The following is a 19,677-nucleotide window of genomic DNA, read 5'->3' as shown; positions in this document are numbered from 1 at the left end:
GGCTGATGTTCATATTTGATATGGTCAGTTGATTAATCAGTGAAGCATATCATATCATATTGATACTATTTTATAGAATCAATACTATAAAACAAAATCAAAATCACTTTTTAAAGAGGACTAAGTCTTGTAGAACTTTTTCCTATAATATTTACTGTATATCAGCATTGTCCAGCCCTCTTCTAGCATTTGTCCAGATAGCTATAAGATACAGCTATATATATTATATAAAGATAAAAACTCTGGAACATTCTATATTAAAACATTTAATTAATCTGATAAATCAATTCAGAAGTAGTAGGGTTGTACAGGATTCTAAAGAATCCAGAATTGCTTCAAACCCAGGCAACTCCAACACTTCTCTGCTATTCATTAATTTTCCAAAGCAGTCTTTAAAAAGATCAGCCTTCTTACATGAATACAGAGAGGTATTGCACTTACACAAGGCCCAATATAGGTCTTCTGAATCATTTTCCATGTATGTTCAGAACATGGAGCAAGTTGTCATGAACAGCACCGGCAAAAGTAAGTTTTCATGTTTTATACTCATGATATTGAAAGTTGATTATAAAACTGCCTATTCTACAGGTATGTATTCATAATTCTCTTTTTTAAAGAAGAGATCTGATTGTGCTAACATTTTTTCTTCTGCAACTGCTTTTGCTTATAATTTAGAATATGCAGTAGATTCTGCCAAGTTTCTGTTGCAGTTTATAAACTGTGGAAGTTTCCTCTTTATTATTAAATAAAGAGAGTTTGCCTCATTTTTGTTGGGGTTTATTTCCATGGCTCCAATTATTCATTATGTCTGGATCTCTAAAATTCTACAATCAATAATTTTACAGCTCTTTACAAATAGGCAAGGGAAATGCAGTAATAGTTTACAATTCTTATTGGTTAGGTCAGAATTGGGCGGGAATGTAATAGCTACTTTAAACTTACGATATTTCTATGTTAAAGACACATTTCATATGTGAATAGCTGTATTAACTCACATGGTAACTCTGCAAACATTTGACCAGCTGAATAATGTCAAGTAGTTAGAAGTTATCATTGCTTCCTAGGAAATGTTTTACATATACATGGAAATATAATAAGTTATATTTAAAATGCCATTTAAAAGGAATTTGCTAAGTTGCATAAATTAATAATGCATTGTAATTCATCATATAGTTCTATCAATTTGCCCCATCAAAAGTATATTAAAAATGCTTTAGAAAATAGAGATATTAGGGCGAGACATGTAGTACTGTGTGACGCTTCTAAAATTTGTCAGTAAAAATTAAAGCACAAGTAGAAGCATAATGGAATCTGAATAATTGGAAAGGTGAAAAATCCCTTTTTGATACAAAATATCTCATTATATGTATAAAACAGTTGTTTTGAACGCAAACAGTAACATTTTAATCATTTCATAAGTGCTTTTAGGTTAAAATAAGCGTTTTGCATTTGAAATAGTATCTTAAATCAAAGTGGGATGTTTCAAATATGAAGTAGTTAAAAATCATAATGTTTTGCAATGTACATGCACAAGTAAAATTAATTAACCGGAAGGAAAACATGTGTTTTGAACTTCAAGAAAAAGAGAAAGGAATTGAACTTGACAAACATATCTGCACTGGATCTTTTATTCCAAAAATAAGGTTTCCTTCTGGAGTATCTTTGTTGCTTGAGATATGGGTTATAGTATTTGCTACTGGAGTTAAATCCTAATTCTGTTGACAAGATGCAGAAGCCACTCTGAATTAAGCTTAATGAGGCAGGGAAATACAGATGAAGTTGGAACAGAAAGAGGAATAGCAACTTTTTTTCTGGTCCACCACAAAATGAAAGTAATAATATTTACAAACTGGAAGATGTAAATGAGTTATTAATTATAAGCCATGCCCATTAGCATTATAATACTATCCTGTATTATAAAAATAGAACAAAATTAAAAGAATTTAAGCTAGAGTTGTGTTGAAACTTGAAGCATATACTTCTCACTCTTGGTTCACTGCCAATGTTTAAAACACCCAAAGACTAAACTTTGACTACATTATACACCAGAGGCTTTTTGGCTTTGTCAATGTGAGGTTATGTTAGGTCAACTTGGTTTAAAGTCAGCCATATGAAATCATCATGCTAATCATTGTAGAAGCAAATTATCTACCAATGTAAAATATTTATCTTGTAAGCATGAATTATTGGCTAGTAAAATCTTATTACTTTCTAGACAAAAAGTAATAAATGTATATAATAACACTATAAATTACTACTGCCTCTTCATCTTCATTTCAGATTGTCCGCATATAAGCTTTGAGCATGCACATTGTTCTTCTAATGTAACAAAAAAATATGTGTAAGCAAACTATATGTATGTAGCATTGGCTTCTGTCCAGATTTTATAATTAGGTATTTCCATTAAAACAAAATAATTCAGATTGGTAGGATAGCTCATTCTCTTTAGGAATTAAATCTTTGGCCTAGTAGATCCTGAAAGTAAAACTCATTAAAATGAAAATAAATATGATTATTAGCTGTATACATTTATTTTAAAAATATTTATTAGTGTTCATTTTGTATAACCTGATATAATGATTTATGGTTTGGTAGTATTAATGGGGTATACTAATAATAATTTTTGAAAGATCTAATATTCTCCAATTATTAGAAATGGTGACTTACATATGGCCTCTGCTTTTGTTCCCAAATATATATAATGTTTCTGTGGCATTAGTCAGCACTCAGCCTCCTCTGCTCCTTGAAGGGAAAGAGATGTTAGCAGGTTTTTTTATAGCTACCATAGCTACCTATGATCCAGCTCCTTTCTTACAACCTTACTACAGGTAGTCCTCGACTTATGATCACGACTGAAGCCAGAATTTCTACTCCTAAGCAAGGCAGTTGTTAAAGTGAGTCCTGTCCAATTTTATGCCTTTTTGCCATGGTTGTTAAACAAATCATGGCAGTTATTAAGTGAATCACACAGTTGTTAAGTGAATACAGTTTTCCATTGGCGTTGCTTGTCAAAAACAAGCAACTGGTGATCACAAGACTGACTCCAGGATGATGCAACTTGTCTGTTACCAAGTGCTTGAATTTTTATTATGTGACCATAGGATGCTGCAAGTTGTAAATATGAGAACTGGACATATGTCACATTTTTAGTGCCATTATAACTTTGAGTGGTCACTAAACAAATGATTTTTACGTCAGGAGGAATTTTTTAAAAAAATGAATGATTGAATTATTAATATACGGTATTTTATACTGTATTGTTTCAAACAATCAAATAACTGTCATATAGTTCAACTTGGACATTGCTAAAATTGGATTCCTTCATTTTGTCTTAAATACCTTACAGTCCAATTTAATACAGGAAGATTTGATTGATTTCCCAACATTTAATAAGTGAGACTAAAAAAATACTAAGAGTTTATATATACAACTGCACACTTAAATGAAAGCCATAAGTGTAACATTAATAAATATTAATAAATTACCTCCCATATATTTTAATGTGTACTGTGACTAGATCTCACATTTGCTGAATTAATACATTTGCACAGTACGTTGAATCATATACTGACCAAACACTCTGTATTTGTGTAACGTACTTATCCATTAAAAACTATCCAAGATTAAAAGTATCTGGGTTTGGCATGTAGGTCCTATGCTTTTAATTGCCTTGCTTAAACCTCTGTGTGAATCCAGCCCCTGGGTGACTGAAATGGTCCTTTCCTTTCAAGTAACTTTAATTTATAGGATTGCTGTGAATTTAAAAATGAACAGAAACTATTGCATTCTGCCTTGGAAAAAAAGTCAAAATATAAATCAAGTGTCTATAAAAATAACAGCTCCAGATATAAATAATTGTGGGATGCAATAATGTCCTTGGAATGTATTCTGCTTGTGAGAAGTAAAAGGGAGAATCTGAAAACTAGATAACAAATCCATTGAATATTGTTCCCTGCAGTGGCCAGTCCAGAGGCATAAGCAGACATGAAAGCAATGCCTCCATCCAGCACAGTTGCCAGAGCAACTGGTGTTCAGTGACATGCTGCCTCTAAGCATGAGTTTGCTATAGATCAGTGTGTAGTCCCTGTTTCCTCACCCTCTTAGCAAGAAGAGAGTGCTGATCTAGGAAAATCACTGAACCCCTCCTGATGGCTATTATTCTGATTGTGACATAATGGGTGTCAGTATCGATGACTAATACAGAGCTAAAATAAGTAAATAACTTTGGGTTGTATGCAAAATTGCAACGGCCAATGTGCACTCCCAAGAAAATAAATGAAATAAATGAAAACCTAGCCCTGAAAACAAAATTAATTCAAATCTACAATTCACTTTACCTTATTTTGAATAGTTCTGTCCATTTTTTAAATGCATATAACTTGTATCATACCATTTTTTCAACATGCTTTTTTTCCCCCCATTTATTCTCAGTTGCTACAGACGACCATGTACTGTTCGAAAGAAACGCTGTGATTCTGGATTCTATTATAGTGAAGAAGTTTGTCGCTGTGTACCCACATACTGGAAACTACCACTTATCAATTAGAAAAGACAATGTCATTTGATGTACATTTTTTCCTGTTTCTACTTTTAAAAAAACTGCTAACGTGGATTTACAATGCAGAAGAGACATTATAACATTATTGGAAACAGACACACTTTTACTCTGAGACACATGGGAAGTAATTTTTTTAAAAAAACTGGGATTTTCTTCATTATGAAGATTATAATTTGTCAGTGATGAAGCAGACTAAATTTTCTTCATTGTGATTTTTTTTAAAAAAAGATAATGATTACATAATTTATTTTCTTTTAAAGATACTGTATGCATTCCTTTTTTTATACCGGAAACAATTTTTAAATTTCACTGTGATCAATATTTTTATATCTTGCAAAACATGTTTTAAATAAAATTGAAGTGTATTATATATTGTTTGAGAAAATGCAGCATTCTGTCTTGTTACTATGTTTAAATGTAATTGATATAACAGAATAACAGAGTTGGGAGGAATCTTGGAGTTTTTTTAGTCCAGCCCCCTGCTCAATCAGAAATCCTATACCATTTCAGACAAGTGGTTTAAAAACTTCCAGTGATGGAGCAACCACAACGTCTGAAGGCAAGCTATTCCACTGATTAATTGTTCTATCTGTCAGGAAATTTCTCCTTAGTTTTAGGTTGGTTGTTCCCTTGATTAGTTTCCAACCATTGCTTTTTGTTCTGCCTTCAGGTGCTTTGGAGAATAGGTTGACCCTTTCCCTTTTGGAGAATAGGTTGACCCTTTCTTTGTGGTAGCCCCTCAAATATTCGAAGACTGGTATCATGTCACCCCTAGTCCTTCTTTTCATTAAACTGGACATATACATTACCTATAACTGTTTTTCATATGTTTTAGCCTCCAATTCCCTCATCAATTTTGTTGCTCTTCTCTGCACTTTTCTAGTCTCAATTTTTTTTTTTTAATATTGTGGCAACCAAAACTATAAGTGAATATGTGGCACTAAGTTCTTCTCTAAGATTCCTGTTTAGATACTGAAGAAAGACTCTGAGAACATATATGTTCTCAGTAAGTTACATATGTAAATTACAAAATAAAGTACAAATACCTTGTACTTTAAAGAAGATACAAGAAATAAGTGTGAAACACAGTACAGATATATTTGTGGCAAATACACTTAAAAGTATAAGGTGCCACCACAGCATCCCAAACTTTGCTAATTGAGGAGAGACCATTATTTCCTGAGAGATATTTTAATGTTGAACAGCTCTTATCAATGGAACTATTTAAGATTTAATTGAAATCCCATTTTGTTTCAGTCATACAAAAAATAAGCTTAATCCATCTTCTGTTTTTGATGTACACTGCATCAAAGCTTGCTTTTGTGGGTCTTGTTAATTTCTTTATTAAGCAAAGTCATCTCACTAGTAATGATTTAATTATGATAATTTTAGTTTGTTTTGTAAGATTTTGGCCAATTGATTGTAATTTTGGATGTCAGTTATCTCTAATGCCTCCACCTGCCCCTGTCTAAAAGTTGCAAGTCCTTGATTGGACGGTGTGCTTTTTAACAGGTGTACAATTAAATCTGATATTCATTAATGTATGTTAGCTCACTGATGACTTGCTTTATATGAAGACATTCACTAATTTTCAGTTTATTAACCAAAACCAAATGGAGCAGACTAGCCAAAAGTAATTTGGTTGTATAATCTCACTTCTTTTTTCCCAGTTTTTATATGATATGAAGCAGTAATCATTTAATAACCACAGTAAGGTTCAAGAACAACCAAGGCCTAACATTCTGTTTTCATTCATTTGAGGTTATGCACAACATTCTACCCATATTTTAATTATGAGAAAGCCAAAACTGGAATTATGCCACATAGAAAAATTCATTCCATGAAAACTCTAATCACAAAAGTGCAGACCAGTAAGAACAAATTATGACCAGTGCATATTTTTAACAGTTTTTTAAAAAGCACAATTCTGTGTCCTGTTCTATAGAATCTCTTGCATGTTATAGAAATCAGGTTAACCAATGATGGACATCTTCAAGGACATCTTGCAAAGACAGTAAAACGAATAACATTTTATAGCATTTGTAACATTATTGCTACAATGGTGATAGAAGAACTACATGGGAAAGATAGAAACATGGACCTTAAAGATGCCTACAAGCATAGGAATTGGTTTCTGGTAAAAAGTCTTATCAGTTCTTGAATGTTGCACATCTGCTGCCCTAAGGTCATAAATGACAAAAGATATGCACCTTTTTATGGCAGCATTTAACATGAGAAAGCATTTGTTACCAGGCCTTCTCAGCTCTTTTAACTATAGCCAACATAACAAAGTATGTTGTCAGGCCTTTTTATACATTTATATAAAAGACATTAAATCTTATCCATGCTCAGCAACAGGAAATTAGTGTGGTGTTTCAATGTGTCTTTGAGGGAATTACTAGTAAAAGCTGCATGCTTACTATTATAAAGCCACATTGATGGTTTGATTGGCTGCTATCAATTAAGAAAACCAAGTTCCAATCTTAGTAAATCTGATCAAAATGGATTTTTAATTAAAAATTCAGTCCAGATGTTTGGATATTATCATATCCTCATTTGCTCATTCTTTATGATGCCATATTGAGATTAACTGTGTTTGCCAACTTCACATTCATTTTGTAGTTTTACCAAACAATTTGCTGGTTTTTATTTTATTTTTTTGTTATTGTTCCTCTAAAAAGATTGATTTGTCCACTTGCTTCTGTATTCTCTGCTTTAAAAAAAAAGTTAAAGCCTTCAGATATGAAGAGACATGCATGTTTTCTCATAAGGCATCATACATTCTTAAAGTGTGCTTGGTTTAAGTGTTGAGATCAATGTATGCGGGTTGTAGAACTGAATTCCAAAAGCAGAGTAATAAAAAAGGCAGAGTGTTAAAACAATACTAAACAAGGTCTCCAGATCTCTTCCGCTATTCACCACATAATTTTTGACATGCATTCAACTATTGCTGTACTTAAAATTGGAATGGTGGGGCTGGTTATTGTCAGAGACAAATTAAAAGGAGCAACTGAAAAGAGTTTTGGAAGAAGGTCAAAATAATAGTCATAGCACTTTGATTTAAGACAAAAATAGTACCTCTTGTCTTAGAAAGAAAACAGTCTTTTGTATACTCTAGGCCAGTGTTTCTGAACCTGGAAACTTAAGATGTGTGAATTTCAGCTCACAATTCAAAATTTCCCAGCTGAAGTTAAGTCCACAGATTTTCAAGTTGCCAGGTTTCAGAAACACTGCTATAAACAGTATCTCTACAGCTAGTGCTTGACAGTTCCGACCATTAGTCCTATTTCTGCACCACAATTACAACATATTTTCAAAGTGGAAAACACTGTATGTATACTATTAGTTAAGCACAACGTTTTCTTGTGCTGCTTTATTTGTCTCATAGCATATTTTGAATAGAACAGTGGTTATGCACTAGATCCTCCTTTTCTTTGCATTTTAAGTACATTTCACGCCTCAGTTCCAACTCATTTTTATGATGAAAATATTTTTACTTTTATTCTTTGATTTCCAATTATCCTTCATATGCTCCTCTTTCCTTCCCACCTGTACAAATATAAGGCCACATTTCTGCAAGTATCAACAATGGACCCCAAGTATATGACTAATTCAAAGTATTTGAATCCAGCAACAACTATTATGTCAGAAGAAAAATCACCAGATCTCTGATTGTGATTCAGAGGAATTGGTAATTCTCCAAATGATGTCTAGCCTCCATTTCTTCTAGAGGAATATTCAAGAACCATAGATTCCAATCGGGTGGTTTCTACTTACCTTTACTACTGGTTCACAATGGGAGCGTGTGCGTGTGCGCGCTTCTGCGCATGCAGAAGCCTTCTGCCGCATTTTACTACCGGTTCTAAAGAACCGGACAGAACCGGGAGCAACCCACTACTGATTCCAATCCTGGATGAGTATTTTCTTCCCTAAAGCAGGAACAGGAAGCAGGAAGATCAATCAAGATTGGCTAAGAAAAAGTGTTTAGTGGCTCTGCATAATTCTGGTGGTTCTGCTCATTGTGAAAAACAAGGCAAGAAAGCAGCATATCTAAAATGATTTAATCTGCTACTTTATTTGTCCCTAGAGAACATAATGTTTATATTATGGTTTATATCATGGAGAATCCTAGGTTTTTTATATCAATCTCACTGTTCTGTGTATTACAGACCACCCCAATGATGCCCTTGATGTGATGTCCCGCTGCCTGGAGGCCGTGCAGGTCTGGATGGGGAGAAATAGGCTCAAACTCAACCCTTCCAAGACTGAGTGGCTGTGGCTTCCGGCGTCCCGGTATAGTCAGCAGGTGCTATCGCTGACTATTGGGGGTGAATCTTTGCCCCCCACAGAGAGGGCTCGCAATCTGGGTGTCCTCCTGGACTCACGGCTGTCTTTAGAAGAGCATATGACGGCCGTAGCCAGGGGGGCTTTTTATCAGGTTCGCCTGATCCGCCAGTTGCGTCCCTTTCTGGACCGGGACGCCTTGCGCACAGTCACTCACACCCTCGTCACCTCCTGTCTGGACTACTGTAATGCTCTCTACATGGGGCTCCCCTTGAAAAGCACTCGGAGGCTCCAACTGGTCCAGAATGCGGCCACATGGGTGGTTATGGGCGCACCTCATTACACCCATGTAACACTCCTCCTGTGTGAGCTGCACTGGCTCCCAGTGGTCTTCCGAGTGCAATTCAAGGTGTTGATTACCACCTTTAAAGCACTCCATGGCATAGGACCAGGGTATCTACAGGACCGCCTTCTGCCACCAACAGCCTCCCACCGACCAGTTCGCTCCCACAGAGAAGGACTCCTCAGGGTACCGTTGGCCAAGTTATGTCGGCTGGCGACACCCAGGAGAAGAGCCTTCTCTGTCAGAGCTCCTGCCCTTTGGAATGAATTACCCCCGGACATTTGTAACATCTCTGACCTCCGGGTCTTCCGCTGTGCCCTCAAGACCCTACTGTTCCGACAGGCAGGGCTGTCTAACTGAATGATTTTAAATTGGGTTTTAATATTGGGTTTTAAAATTCGGCCAAAACTATTTGATGATTTTAATTAATTTTAACCATGATATCTGTATATTTATGTTTTAATTCTGGCTGTACACCACCCTGAGTCCTTCGGGAGAAGGGCTGTATATAAATAAAATAATAATAATAATAATAATTATTATTATTATTATTATTATTATTATTATTATTATTATTACACCAAACAGAAAAAGAGAAGTACAGAGCAAATTCTACTTGCTGAAACACACAAATACCAGAAGTTGACTTTGTCCACAGGTTTTGGAAGAACTGGTTCATATCAAGATACAGATGCATTTTATGCAGTTCTTTCAACAATGCATATGTTTGTACAATCAATTAGCCTTTTGCAGGCTGCACTCAAAAATGTTTCTACCACTATTGTCTCTTAAGCAAAGATGTTTTCTGGCAACTGTTCTAGTTGCTTTGGCCTAATTCACTTATAAATTTCAGTCTAGCTGTGTGGTTATTTACTTTAGTAAAACTTATATACTCAGAGCTCAGTGTTACAATATTAATTTCATCTTTCCTTAGTAAACAAATAGTCAGCTTTTAACTTTGTAACCCTAGCATATTTCTAAACTGACAAGTAACCAAGACAAAATTTCTGAACTATCCTGTGAACATTATCACAAAACTAATCTTAAAACAAAGTCTTATGTGCTAGAAGCTTTATATATAATTCATTTGAGCCACGAGCTACTGTATTACAGTTAGTTCCATTGTTTGTAATTACAATATCTAACGTTAAATGTATCCACTTTTAGACAAAACCTACATGTAATATCATTACTTGTTTTATAATTGAATATCCGTTCTAAGAGGCTGCAAACTCTTGAAAAACTGGTTGCTTAACCAGTGCCTTGCTGGTTTTGTTCTATTCAAAATCTTTCTGGTTGCTTTCCTACCTACAAACTCAACCACCTAAGTATATTTATCTTTCTCCACATTACAAGAACAGTTGGAGATGAATTATAAAAAAGAATACCAAAGAGTGGCAAATTGTTAATAAGTCTTTCTTTTCAATTTATCTCACTCATTACTTTCTTCACTCAAATCCATATTAAAACTTTATTTCTGATTTGAAAAACAAGTAATAAGCAAGGGTGCAATGTTAATATGACCCTCAGTGCCAGTAATTGAACTGAATTGTTATTTTTGAAAACAGAAGAAACTGAAATTGTAATTTTGCACCTGTCTTCTCTTTCTGTAGAAATACAATGTTAGGTTATGACTTCCTGTTCTAATATCCATAATACATAGATTGGCTGTTCTTTAGTATGTAGCTTGATTATTCTAAAATGGCACCTTTCAACATCAATGTGCCTAAAAGACAGTTTCTTTGATACCAACCAGGCTCCTGGGTAAGAAATAACCAACATTTCTAGTGTCACCCAGAAACTGTAAGCATTCTTAGCAAATAGAAAGGGTAGTTGGAGCATCTGAGAGCATTGCTTGAAAACACATGCACTTACCAAAAAAAGCCAACGTGAGTGTACAGAAGCATCCCAGCAGAATCAAGATGCTCCAGGGAGTTTTATCTCTAGTTTGCTTTTCTATTAACTTTACTTTTGTGGCTTCAAATGGCAGCCATTTTATGGAACTACCTTGAACTTAATCCCAAAGTTCATACCATACCTCTGTGCATACTAGTTCAAAAATAACAGTGTAGAAAACTGTTGATAACTGCAATAAGGGACTGCCTCTATCCAGTAGATTTTCTTGACCAGTATGATCCAGCAGGATGGGCATACTCTTGGTCCCATCGATTATAGAATGTTATTTTACAGGGCCTAGGAAGGCTCCTGAAGGCCTACTTTGGCATGACTTCCCCTCACAGATTTGTGTGGCTTCCACTATTAATGTTGCTCAGGAACTATTGAAGACCTAATTATTCAGGCCAAAGTAGAGGATGATCTCCTTTTTGCCTGATTTTTATCTTTTTTTGGGGGGGGGGTTAGATTCCCTTGATTTATTTTAGTCTTGTTCTGAATACTTAGGGTTTTTTTGTCCATTGTGTATTTTATCTGGTTTTATATGTGTTGATTCTTCATTGTAAGCCATCCAGAGTCATTTGGGAGTTGAGCAGCCAATTAAATAAAAATAAAAGCAATACTTGGGATTCCAGATAGTTATCACTTGGTCTTGAGAAGGATGGCAACTTGGCACACTCAAAATATCATCAACTATATCTGTCATAACCTGTTATCTATAGTCACATTGCTTATGGGTTATGGAAACTGGAATTTACAACATCTGGAAATCACCAAATTGTCTGTCCTAATCTAAAGTAAATGGAATTGGCATGAAAAAACAAATGTAGTTTCATATACAAAATGGCAAAGAAAAATAATTGCTGATCATATTCTCAACTGCTAAAAATTACATAACAATGAAAACAGCAGAAGGTGTAGATGTACACATGTAATATTGTTGTATGGAATGAAAAGAAGAGAAAAAGAGATTGCTTATGATGATCTCTGGAAAAAGTTGTGTTCAAGGCATTGTATTTAAGACTGAGAGCTTTTAAAAAATCAGCTTTAGCACTGAGATACTACACTGTTCTTGTTTTCTTAATGTTAGTGTTTGTTACAAAGATCTTTGACTAGGATATATCTTTCCCAAGAGACTCATGAGAGTGTCTACTGGTATGCCTGAAATTTTTCAGGAAAGCAGCAGTAGCAGCCATTCTTTGTTTCCATTAATTCACAAGTTAGTCCAAAGAGAATTAAAATGTATTCCACCTCTGCCTTCCCTACACCTGAGAATGCACTTGACCACAAAGTTGTGTTGTAAACTGTCCTTTGCTGGATTTTTTGTGTGAAAATGGCATGAGAATCCGGACCATTTTAGTCATTCTGAGAAACCTCATAGAGTCCCCAGAGAGTGTTAAGGAACAATCTGTCTGCAACAAGGAAGTAAAAAAGGAAATGCCAACCCAGTGGAAATTTATTTATATGTTTAACGCCTGCTGAAATAACAAAATGTCTGGCTTTACAGGCAAACGTGGCATATGCCAAAGCAGTTGAACTAATGCAACTTTGAACTTGTAAACATTATTTAAGTAAGTTGCTTAAAAATTTCCCTCCCCTATACTTTAGCTAAAATAAGTGCCTGAAAAATGCATCATGAAACTATTTTTCATTTGAAATGGAAGTTTTTTTGTCTGAAATGCACTCAGTGACATTCTAATTTGCTAAAAAATTGAAAAGCACAAAGCACAAAAACAAGATTTTCATCTGTTTCTTACAATACATAGTGCTGTCTAATAACATTTTGAAACATCTGCCTAAATATTGATTGATTGAATGAATGAATAAAAGCCTCCCTTTAATTTAAAAATCTACCATAGTTAATGTACGATATATTCCTCATATTTTTCTCCACAATACCAATCAGGTGAAGCCCATTGGGCTGAGAGAAAGTGACTCCTGAAATTCACTCAGTAAGCTTTTATGGGTAAGAGTGGATAGTGGGATCTTCTCCCTCCCAGTCTACACTTTAACTACTGCATTTACTTGCTCTTAGTGTGTTGTTAGTTGGTAGCACCTCATTCAGATAACAACAATTCTATGATTAGAATTGGATTAGGATTAAATGCTAATAATACAACTGAGTTTGAAAGACAGGCACACTTTATTTCTGCTCTGTAATAATTGCATCAGTTGCCAGGAGGATAATCTAGTGCTAAAACCAAAACTTAAAGTCATGAAAAACACCCAGACTTGGATATCTGAGAAATAACCTCACCATAAACAAACATAAGAGTGGCATCAGATATTTAAACTGCAGCTGAAGCAGGCCCCCTCCTTTTGGCTTTTTGGAAAGAACTAAAATGATTTTTAAAATTTTATTTCTTTTTAATGTAAAATAAAGGTATGAGCTAGTCGTTCCTGACTCTAGGGGGCAGTGCTCATCTCCATTTCAAAGCCAAAGAGCCAGCGCTGTCCAAAGATGTTTCCATGGTCATCTGGCTGGCATGACTAAAAGCCAAAGGCACGTGGAATGCTGTTACCTTCCCACCAAAGGTGGTCCCTAATTTTTCTACTTGCATTTTTTACATGCTTTCGAACTGCTAGGTTGGGAGAAGCTGGGACAAGTAACGGGAGCTCACCCTGTTATGCAGCACTAGGGATTCGAACCGCTGAACTGCCGACCCTTTTGATCAACAAACTCAGCTTCTTAGCCACTGAGCCACCGCATCCCTCTTTTTACTTTTTTTTTGTACTTTGTACTTTTTTTTACTTTTTTGTACTTTTTTTGTATTTTTTAGTGTACACTATTACAAATTTTTAAAATCAACAAGATTCTAAAATTTCACTTACATTGGTATGCTGAAAAGGCAAAGTCACTTACGCCAATTAGCAATAGCATTTAAGACTTAAATACCGCTCCCTAGGGCTTTATAGCCCTCTCTAAGTGGTTAAAGAGTCAGCATATTTCCCCTATCAATCTGAGTCCTCATTTTACTGACCTCAATAAAATGCGATGTGAACCAGTAGTAAAGGTAAATAGAACCAACCCTTGGTCCTAGTAGACAATCACTTAAATATGAGCCAGTAGTGTGCTGCAGCTGCCAAAAAAACCCAACACAGTTCTAGGCTGCATAAACAGAGGAATAGAATCAAGATCACATGAACTGTTAATACCACTTTATAATGCCTTGGTAAGGCCACACTTGGAATATTGCATCCAATTTTGGTCGCCGCAATGTAAAAAAAGATGTTGAGATTCTAGAAAAGCAGAGAAGAGCAACAAAGATGATTAGGGGACTCGAGGATAAAACATATAAAGAACGGTTGCTGGAACTGGATATGTCTAGTCTTATGAAAAGAAGGACTGGGGTGACATGATAGAAATGTTCCGATATCTCAGGGGTTGCCACAAAGAAAAGGGAGCGAAGCTATTCTCCAAAGCAGCTGAGAATAGAACAAGAAGCAATGGGTGGAAACTAATCAAGGAGAGAAGCAACTTAGAACTAAGAAGAAATTTCCTGACAATTAGAACAATTAATCAGTGGAACAGCTTGCCGCCAGAAGTTGTAAATGCTCCAGCACTGGAAGTTTTAAAGAAGAGATTAGATAACCATTTGTCTGAAGTAGTGTAGAGTTTCCTGTCTAAGCAGGGGGTTGGACTAGAAGACCTCCAAGGTACCTTCCAACTCTGTTATTCTATTCTAATAGTAATAGTAGTAATAAGGCTTATTCTCACTTATTATCAATACTATTATTATCAGTACTATAAAAGGGTACTGCTTTTCCCTCAATTTATAATTTTACAAAACTCTTTTTGATATACTAAATAAATTAATTTAATTTAATTAATTCAATTTATATGCCGCCCCTCTCCGAAGATTCAGGGCGGCTTTATTAGGATTAGGATATCAAGCAGGTATTTTATTTAAAGCCAGGTCTGCTTCACATATCTAAGAGCTTTCTCTTATGTTCAAAAAACTCATTTTTTGAGTTTCATTATATTCCTCATTGCAATTACTGCAAATTGCAAAACTCCAATTAGGATTACAGCACCACCTAGTGTAATCTATATTATCCTTTGCTCTTAGTTGTAATTATTTTTTGTTTTTCATTTAATACTGACTAATTAATTGTAAAATAATAATCCAAAAAGTGATTATTCTAACTCCCATAAAGTTTGTCCTAAAGAAACAATACGTTCACACAGTGCAATCTAACATTTTTATTCTTGAAGGATTATAAAATATTGTATATAGATTCCCAAGTATTTCATTGTCAAAGGCTACAATAAATATAAACTTGAATTCATTGCCTGTGGACACCACCATATTAACTCTCCAAATGTGTTTAAAAACTAGCATTAATGGTCTTCATTGCAGAGTCTTGAAGAACACTATGAGTGCTCTTGCTGACCTAGAAAAGAATCCCCAATAGCCCATCCAATCAATGCCCAGCCTGCTGAACTACTATGAGCCCTGGGAGGAACTATTTCAACACACTTGAAATAAATTGTGAATGTTTCCATACAAGATTGCTAGTGTAGGTAACTGTGTGAGAGATTGCAATATGTAAAATAATCAAATATCTGAGCCGCCTCACCACCATCACTAGATTGAGTGTAAAAGCATCTGAAACTATGTAACAGTAACAGAGTTGGAAGGGACCTTGGAGGTCATCTAGTCCAATTCCATGCCCACTCAGGACACCTGTACTAAGGATTCGAACCACCGAACTGCCGACCGTTCTGATTGACAAGTTCAGTGTGTTAGCCACTGAGCCACTTAGCCAAAGTGATATCATATTTCCACTTTGGCAATCAAGCTCAGCCCCAATATTTCCAACCATGTTGCCTATAATAGCTGGAGTGGGTGGATAATTATTCTGAAAATGGGCATAGGCTCCAGGAATTCTGCAATAAAGATAGACAGGCTTGATCTGAGCAATTCTGAGTCTTTGCAATGCTGTATTTATAGCCCAAGCATTGTGAACAGCAATCTACATGAATAGCATTTTGTTGCGTTTCCTCCTTCTCTTCAGCAAGGAAGGCATTATCCTGTCTAGAAAGCTTTGTTTCTGTCACCCTCAACTGATATATCTTCCTTAAAGCAGGAGACTTGCTTATGTCCAATGGATGGATATGGCTATTGTGGGACACATAACTTCAAGAGAAAAGCCTTTTTCCAGTGTCAAATAAAACAATGAATAAATGAAGTGTTTCCCCCAAAATAAGACCCTGTCTTATATTTTTTTGAACCCCGAAATAAGTGCTTGGCCTTATTTTTGGGGAGGTCTTATTATTTTGGGGCGTGTCGAGCAAGACCTGATTTACCTGATTTCCAGCTCTGTCTCCCTAACCCTAACCAAAGAAATTTTTCGGGGAGGGCTTATTTTGGGGGGATGTCTTATTTTTCAGGAAACACGGTAGCTGAATCTAAACTGGAAGTAAATTTTCCTTTGTGCCTATGGTGGGACATGAACACACAGTTTCCCAATTTCTATCCTTACGCCTTAATCACTATACCATACTGTCTTTCCATAGTAAATAGGACAATTCTATTATAAGTCAGTTAGGACTGGATTTCATATTACACAAATGATAGTTTTTTACCATAATAAACCTATAAAAGACATTAAATTCCTGCAATTCAAGATGTGAGATATGATACTTAGGGCAGACTGGAAATAAAAAAAGAATGCTAATTTCTGTAATTTCCAAAGGTGCTTCTTAACAATAGAGTCTCCGTTCATAAGACAAAAAGCTACATTTCTTCAATAAAGAATTTGCCTACGTAAATAGACGGTAAGAGTAACCACAAGGTAAATCCATTTACTTTTTATTTTGATTGAATCTTATTTTAAATCACACTTTAAATTGTTGTCATTATTAATAGATTAGAATCATTTTTAATAAAAAGAGGAATCAAAATATTTACATTAAGAAACAGTGACTGAACAAAAGCTTCATTTTAGCAGCATTTCAAAGTACATTAATATTTACAATAATATTTTTCTGTATGTACCTAATTGCTTCATCACAATCTTATAGCAACCCCAAATATGTTAAAAACTGAATCTCCCACATTTCACTCTATTCTTATTAAATTCAAGCCACTGTTTAGCTAACAAAAGGTAAACAAGGTAGGGGAAATATGCAAAGCATGGTTTATTGTCATGTGATAGGAAAGATGGGCTTAGAATGGAAAATCAGCACCATTACAAGCAACTTTTCACCTGCATTTCCAAGAGGAATACCTCAGGGAAATATTTTTTACATATTTCCCACAAACCACTGCCAGATCGAGTCCATTTTGGACTCTGACTTTATAAAAAAAATTGTATATAAAAAAAAGAACACGACTGGGGGTGGGGCAAAAGCCCTACTAAACAGGTATATACAAAAGTATGAAGGCTATTGCTTAACACATTGTAAGCAGCCCTGAGTCTCCGGAAAAGGGCGGCATATAAATTGAACCAATAAATAAATAAATAAATTTTCAGACTGGATTTTCTTTTTCTTATATTTAGTTATATGTTTATATTATATTTCCTATTGCCATTTCCCTGTTTATACATAGATCTTATAATTCATGAAAACACTTTCCATCAGATCTTAAAAATATTCTCAATTTTTCTGAGATTAAATAATGAGGAACTCAGTAGAGTTTATTTCTGAGGAGACACATGGAAATGGAAAATGGAACCACAGATATTACTTTCTCCAAGTGTATCATACACATATTGTAAGAGTTGAAAGAATGAGACAATAAAGAGTGAATGAAACATATATGAGACATTATATGTACAATAGCTCTCAACTATTTTTGCAATAGTTCAGTGTTAATAAATCCATAAATTGAAAGGAACTACATTTTCACTTTGTATGTTATCTTGTGGCATGATTTCAAAATTTATCTCTTGGGACACAATGGCTAGCACTTCCTAACCTTGAGAATTTTCAAGGCAACACTAAGAACTTTAGCAAAACCCTTATTTAAAAATAAACTAGACTTAATTTACTTTGTTTTGCCATGATTAGCATTTCATGGTAAAATTATCTTTGAGCAATATATTTATGATTCTATTTTCAGTTGAGTGTGTGTGTGTGTGTGTGTGTGTGTGTATTGTGACCCTTAAGTTTTTAAAAAATAAACCTTGGATGATCTTAAAAACTGGAAATAAAACTCAAATAGTGATAGATTCTACAGCATAATGTTTTTAAAAATACTACATAAATTGTATTTCAGTCACACAAAAAATCAGCTTTGACTGCCAAATGTTGAATACTCTAAGGGATGTTCAAAGTCTAATGCATCCTGCACTGAAGTCATGAAGATCATCCAAATTTTGGAAGGGAAACATACTGATTGGGATAAATTAGTATTTCAATCAAATCCTGGCAGTTGGCTTCTCATCATTAGGCCCATTTTACTTTCTTCAAAATGTCATGATCTCTAGTTGTCCTGGATACTGGGATAAAGTCAAAGATTCTGAAGCCTCAGGGGCCTCAAATAACTCTTCAGAGAGTGCAGCAGCTGAAAGGAATATCAGCATTTCAGCTAGCATAAGCCTTCTCTGGGTGTCAGCGGCATAACTGTGACATCTAGGACTACCTTGTTTTATTTATCTTTGTTTAATAAATAAATCTAGAACTACCTAAATAACGCAGATATAGTGATGGCTCTTCACATGCATCATAGCTATGGCGTATGCATAAACCTCAAGATTAATCAAAAGACTGACAAGTTGCTTCAGTCATGGTCTAAATCATTCCAGATCACTTATTGTCTAGTCTGTTCTGATGTTGATATTGGAACAATATTAATTAAAACAGAACTTCATTCATTCTACTGTCTAGCATAAAAATTCCAGCAAACTGATTCAAATCTATTAGCAATATAAGATGAACATTGTGATTAGTGTAGATGTAAGTGTAGAATTTGGTAAAATTTGTATTAATAGTCACTTCTAGAAAGAATACTAAGAATAAGAATACTAATATCAAGAGAGCTGAGACACTCTCGGGAGAAGGGGGCGATTTCTGGCGCTTTGGGGACTGCAGGGGCCAATTTGATCATCCTGGCCCCCAGTCCTAGCGAGAGGGACTTCTTCCCAGCATGTAGAGGGATTTCTTGCCCTCCGGGACATCAGGACTGAGGAGATACGGCCGTCAGAAGGCGCCGCGGGGTGATGGCAGTAACAGCTGTTCGGAGGTGCTTTTTCCCCTCACTATGGTCGGCGGCGGTCGGGACGGTGGCGGCAGCTTTGCAGTTGTGGCGGCGGTGAAACGAGGGTCTCCCTGGTTCTCTGGTCTCTTTCTTAAGGCCCCTGGTGTTCCTGGAGCGTGGTGGGAGCCCTGGTGGAGACGGCGGTGGCGGCGGCACTGGTGCCTACGAGGCTTTGACTGCTCTGGACGCTGGTGGAGGAGAGGGGGCAGCAGCCGATTGTGGGCAGAGGCAAATAGCCAACAGCCCGGACTTGTCAGGGGCTGGTTCTATGGATCCATTTCTTGGCCAAATCCGGAGGCCCCCTGAATTGGGGCTGCAGACTGGGGATAAATATGACTAAAGACTAAAGACCAGGGAGCAGGAGAGGTTGGAGGATGGCCGAGGGCTGGCCT

The 19,677-nt window shown here is 35.7% G+C and overlaps 1 protein-coding gene across 1 annotated transcript in view; it reads left to right on the top strand.

Annotated features, from left to right (window-relative positions):
* The window catches only part of VEGFC (vascular endothelial growth factor C), a 54,641-nt gene extending 49,896 nt beyond the window's left edge, over positions 1–4,745 (top strand). Inside the window, 1 exon segment of the mRNA XM_070948565.1 lies at positions 4,432–4,745. Within this exon segment, the coding sequence (XP_070804666.1) occupies positions 4,432–4,546 (115 nt within the window). The 3' untranslated portion in view covers positions 4,547–4,745.
* Positions 4,746–19,677: the final 14,932 nt, after the last annotated feature.

This window comes from Pituophis catenifer, unplaced genomic scaffold (assembly GCF_029215685.1).
Source record: "Pituophis catenifer annectens isolate HBS135680 unplaced genomic scaffold, rPitCat1.0.hap2 SCAF_8, whole genome shotgun sequence".
NCBI classification, from domain to species: domain Eukaryota; kingdom Metazoa; phylum Chordata; class Lepidosauria; order Squamata; family Colubridae; genus Pituophis; species Pituophis catenifer.
The sequence above is the reverse complement of the archived record's forward strand: the minus strand, read 5'-3'. Positions and strand labels throughout refer to the sequence as shown.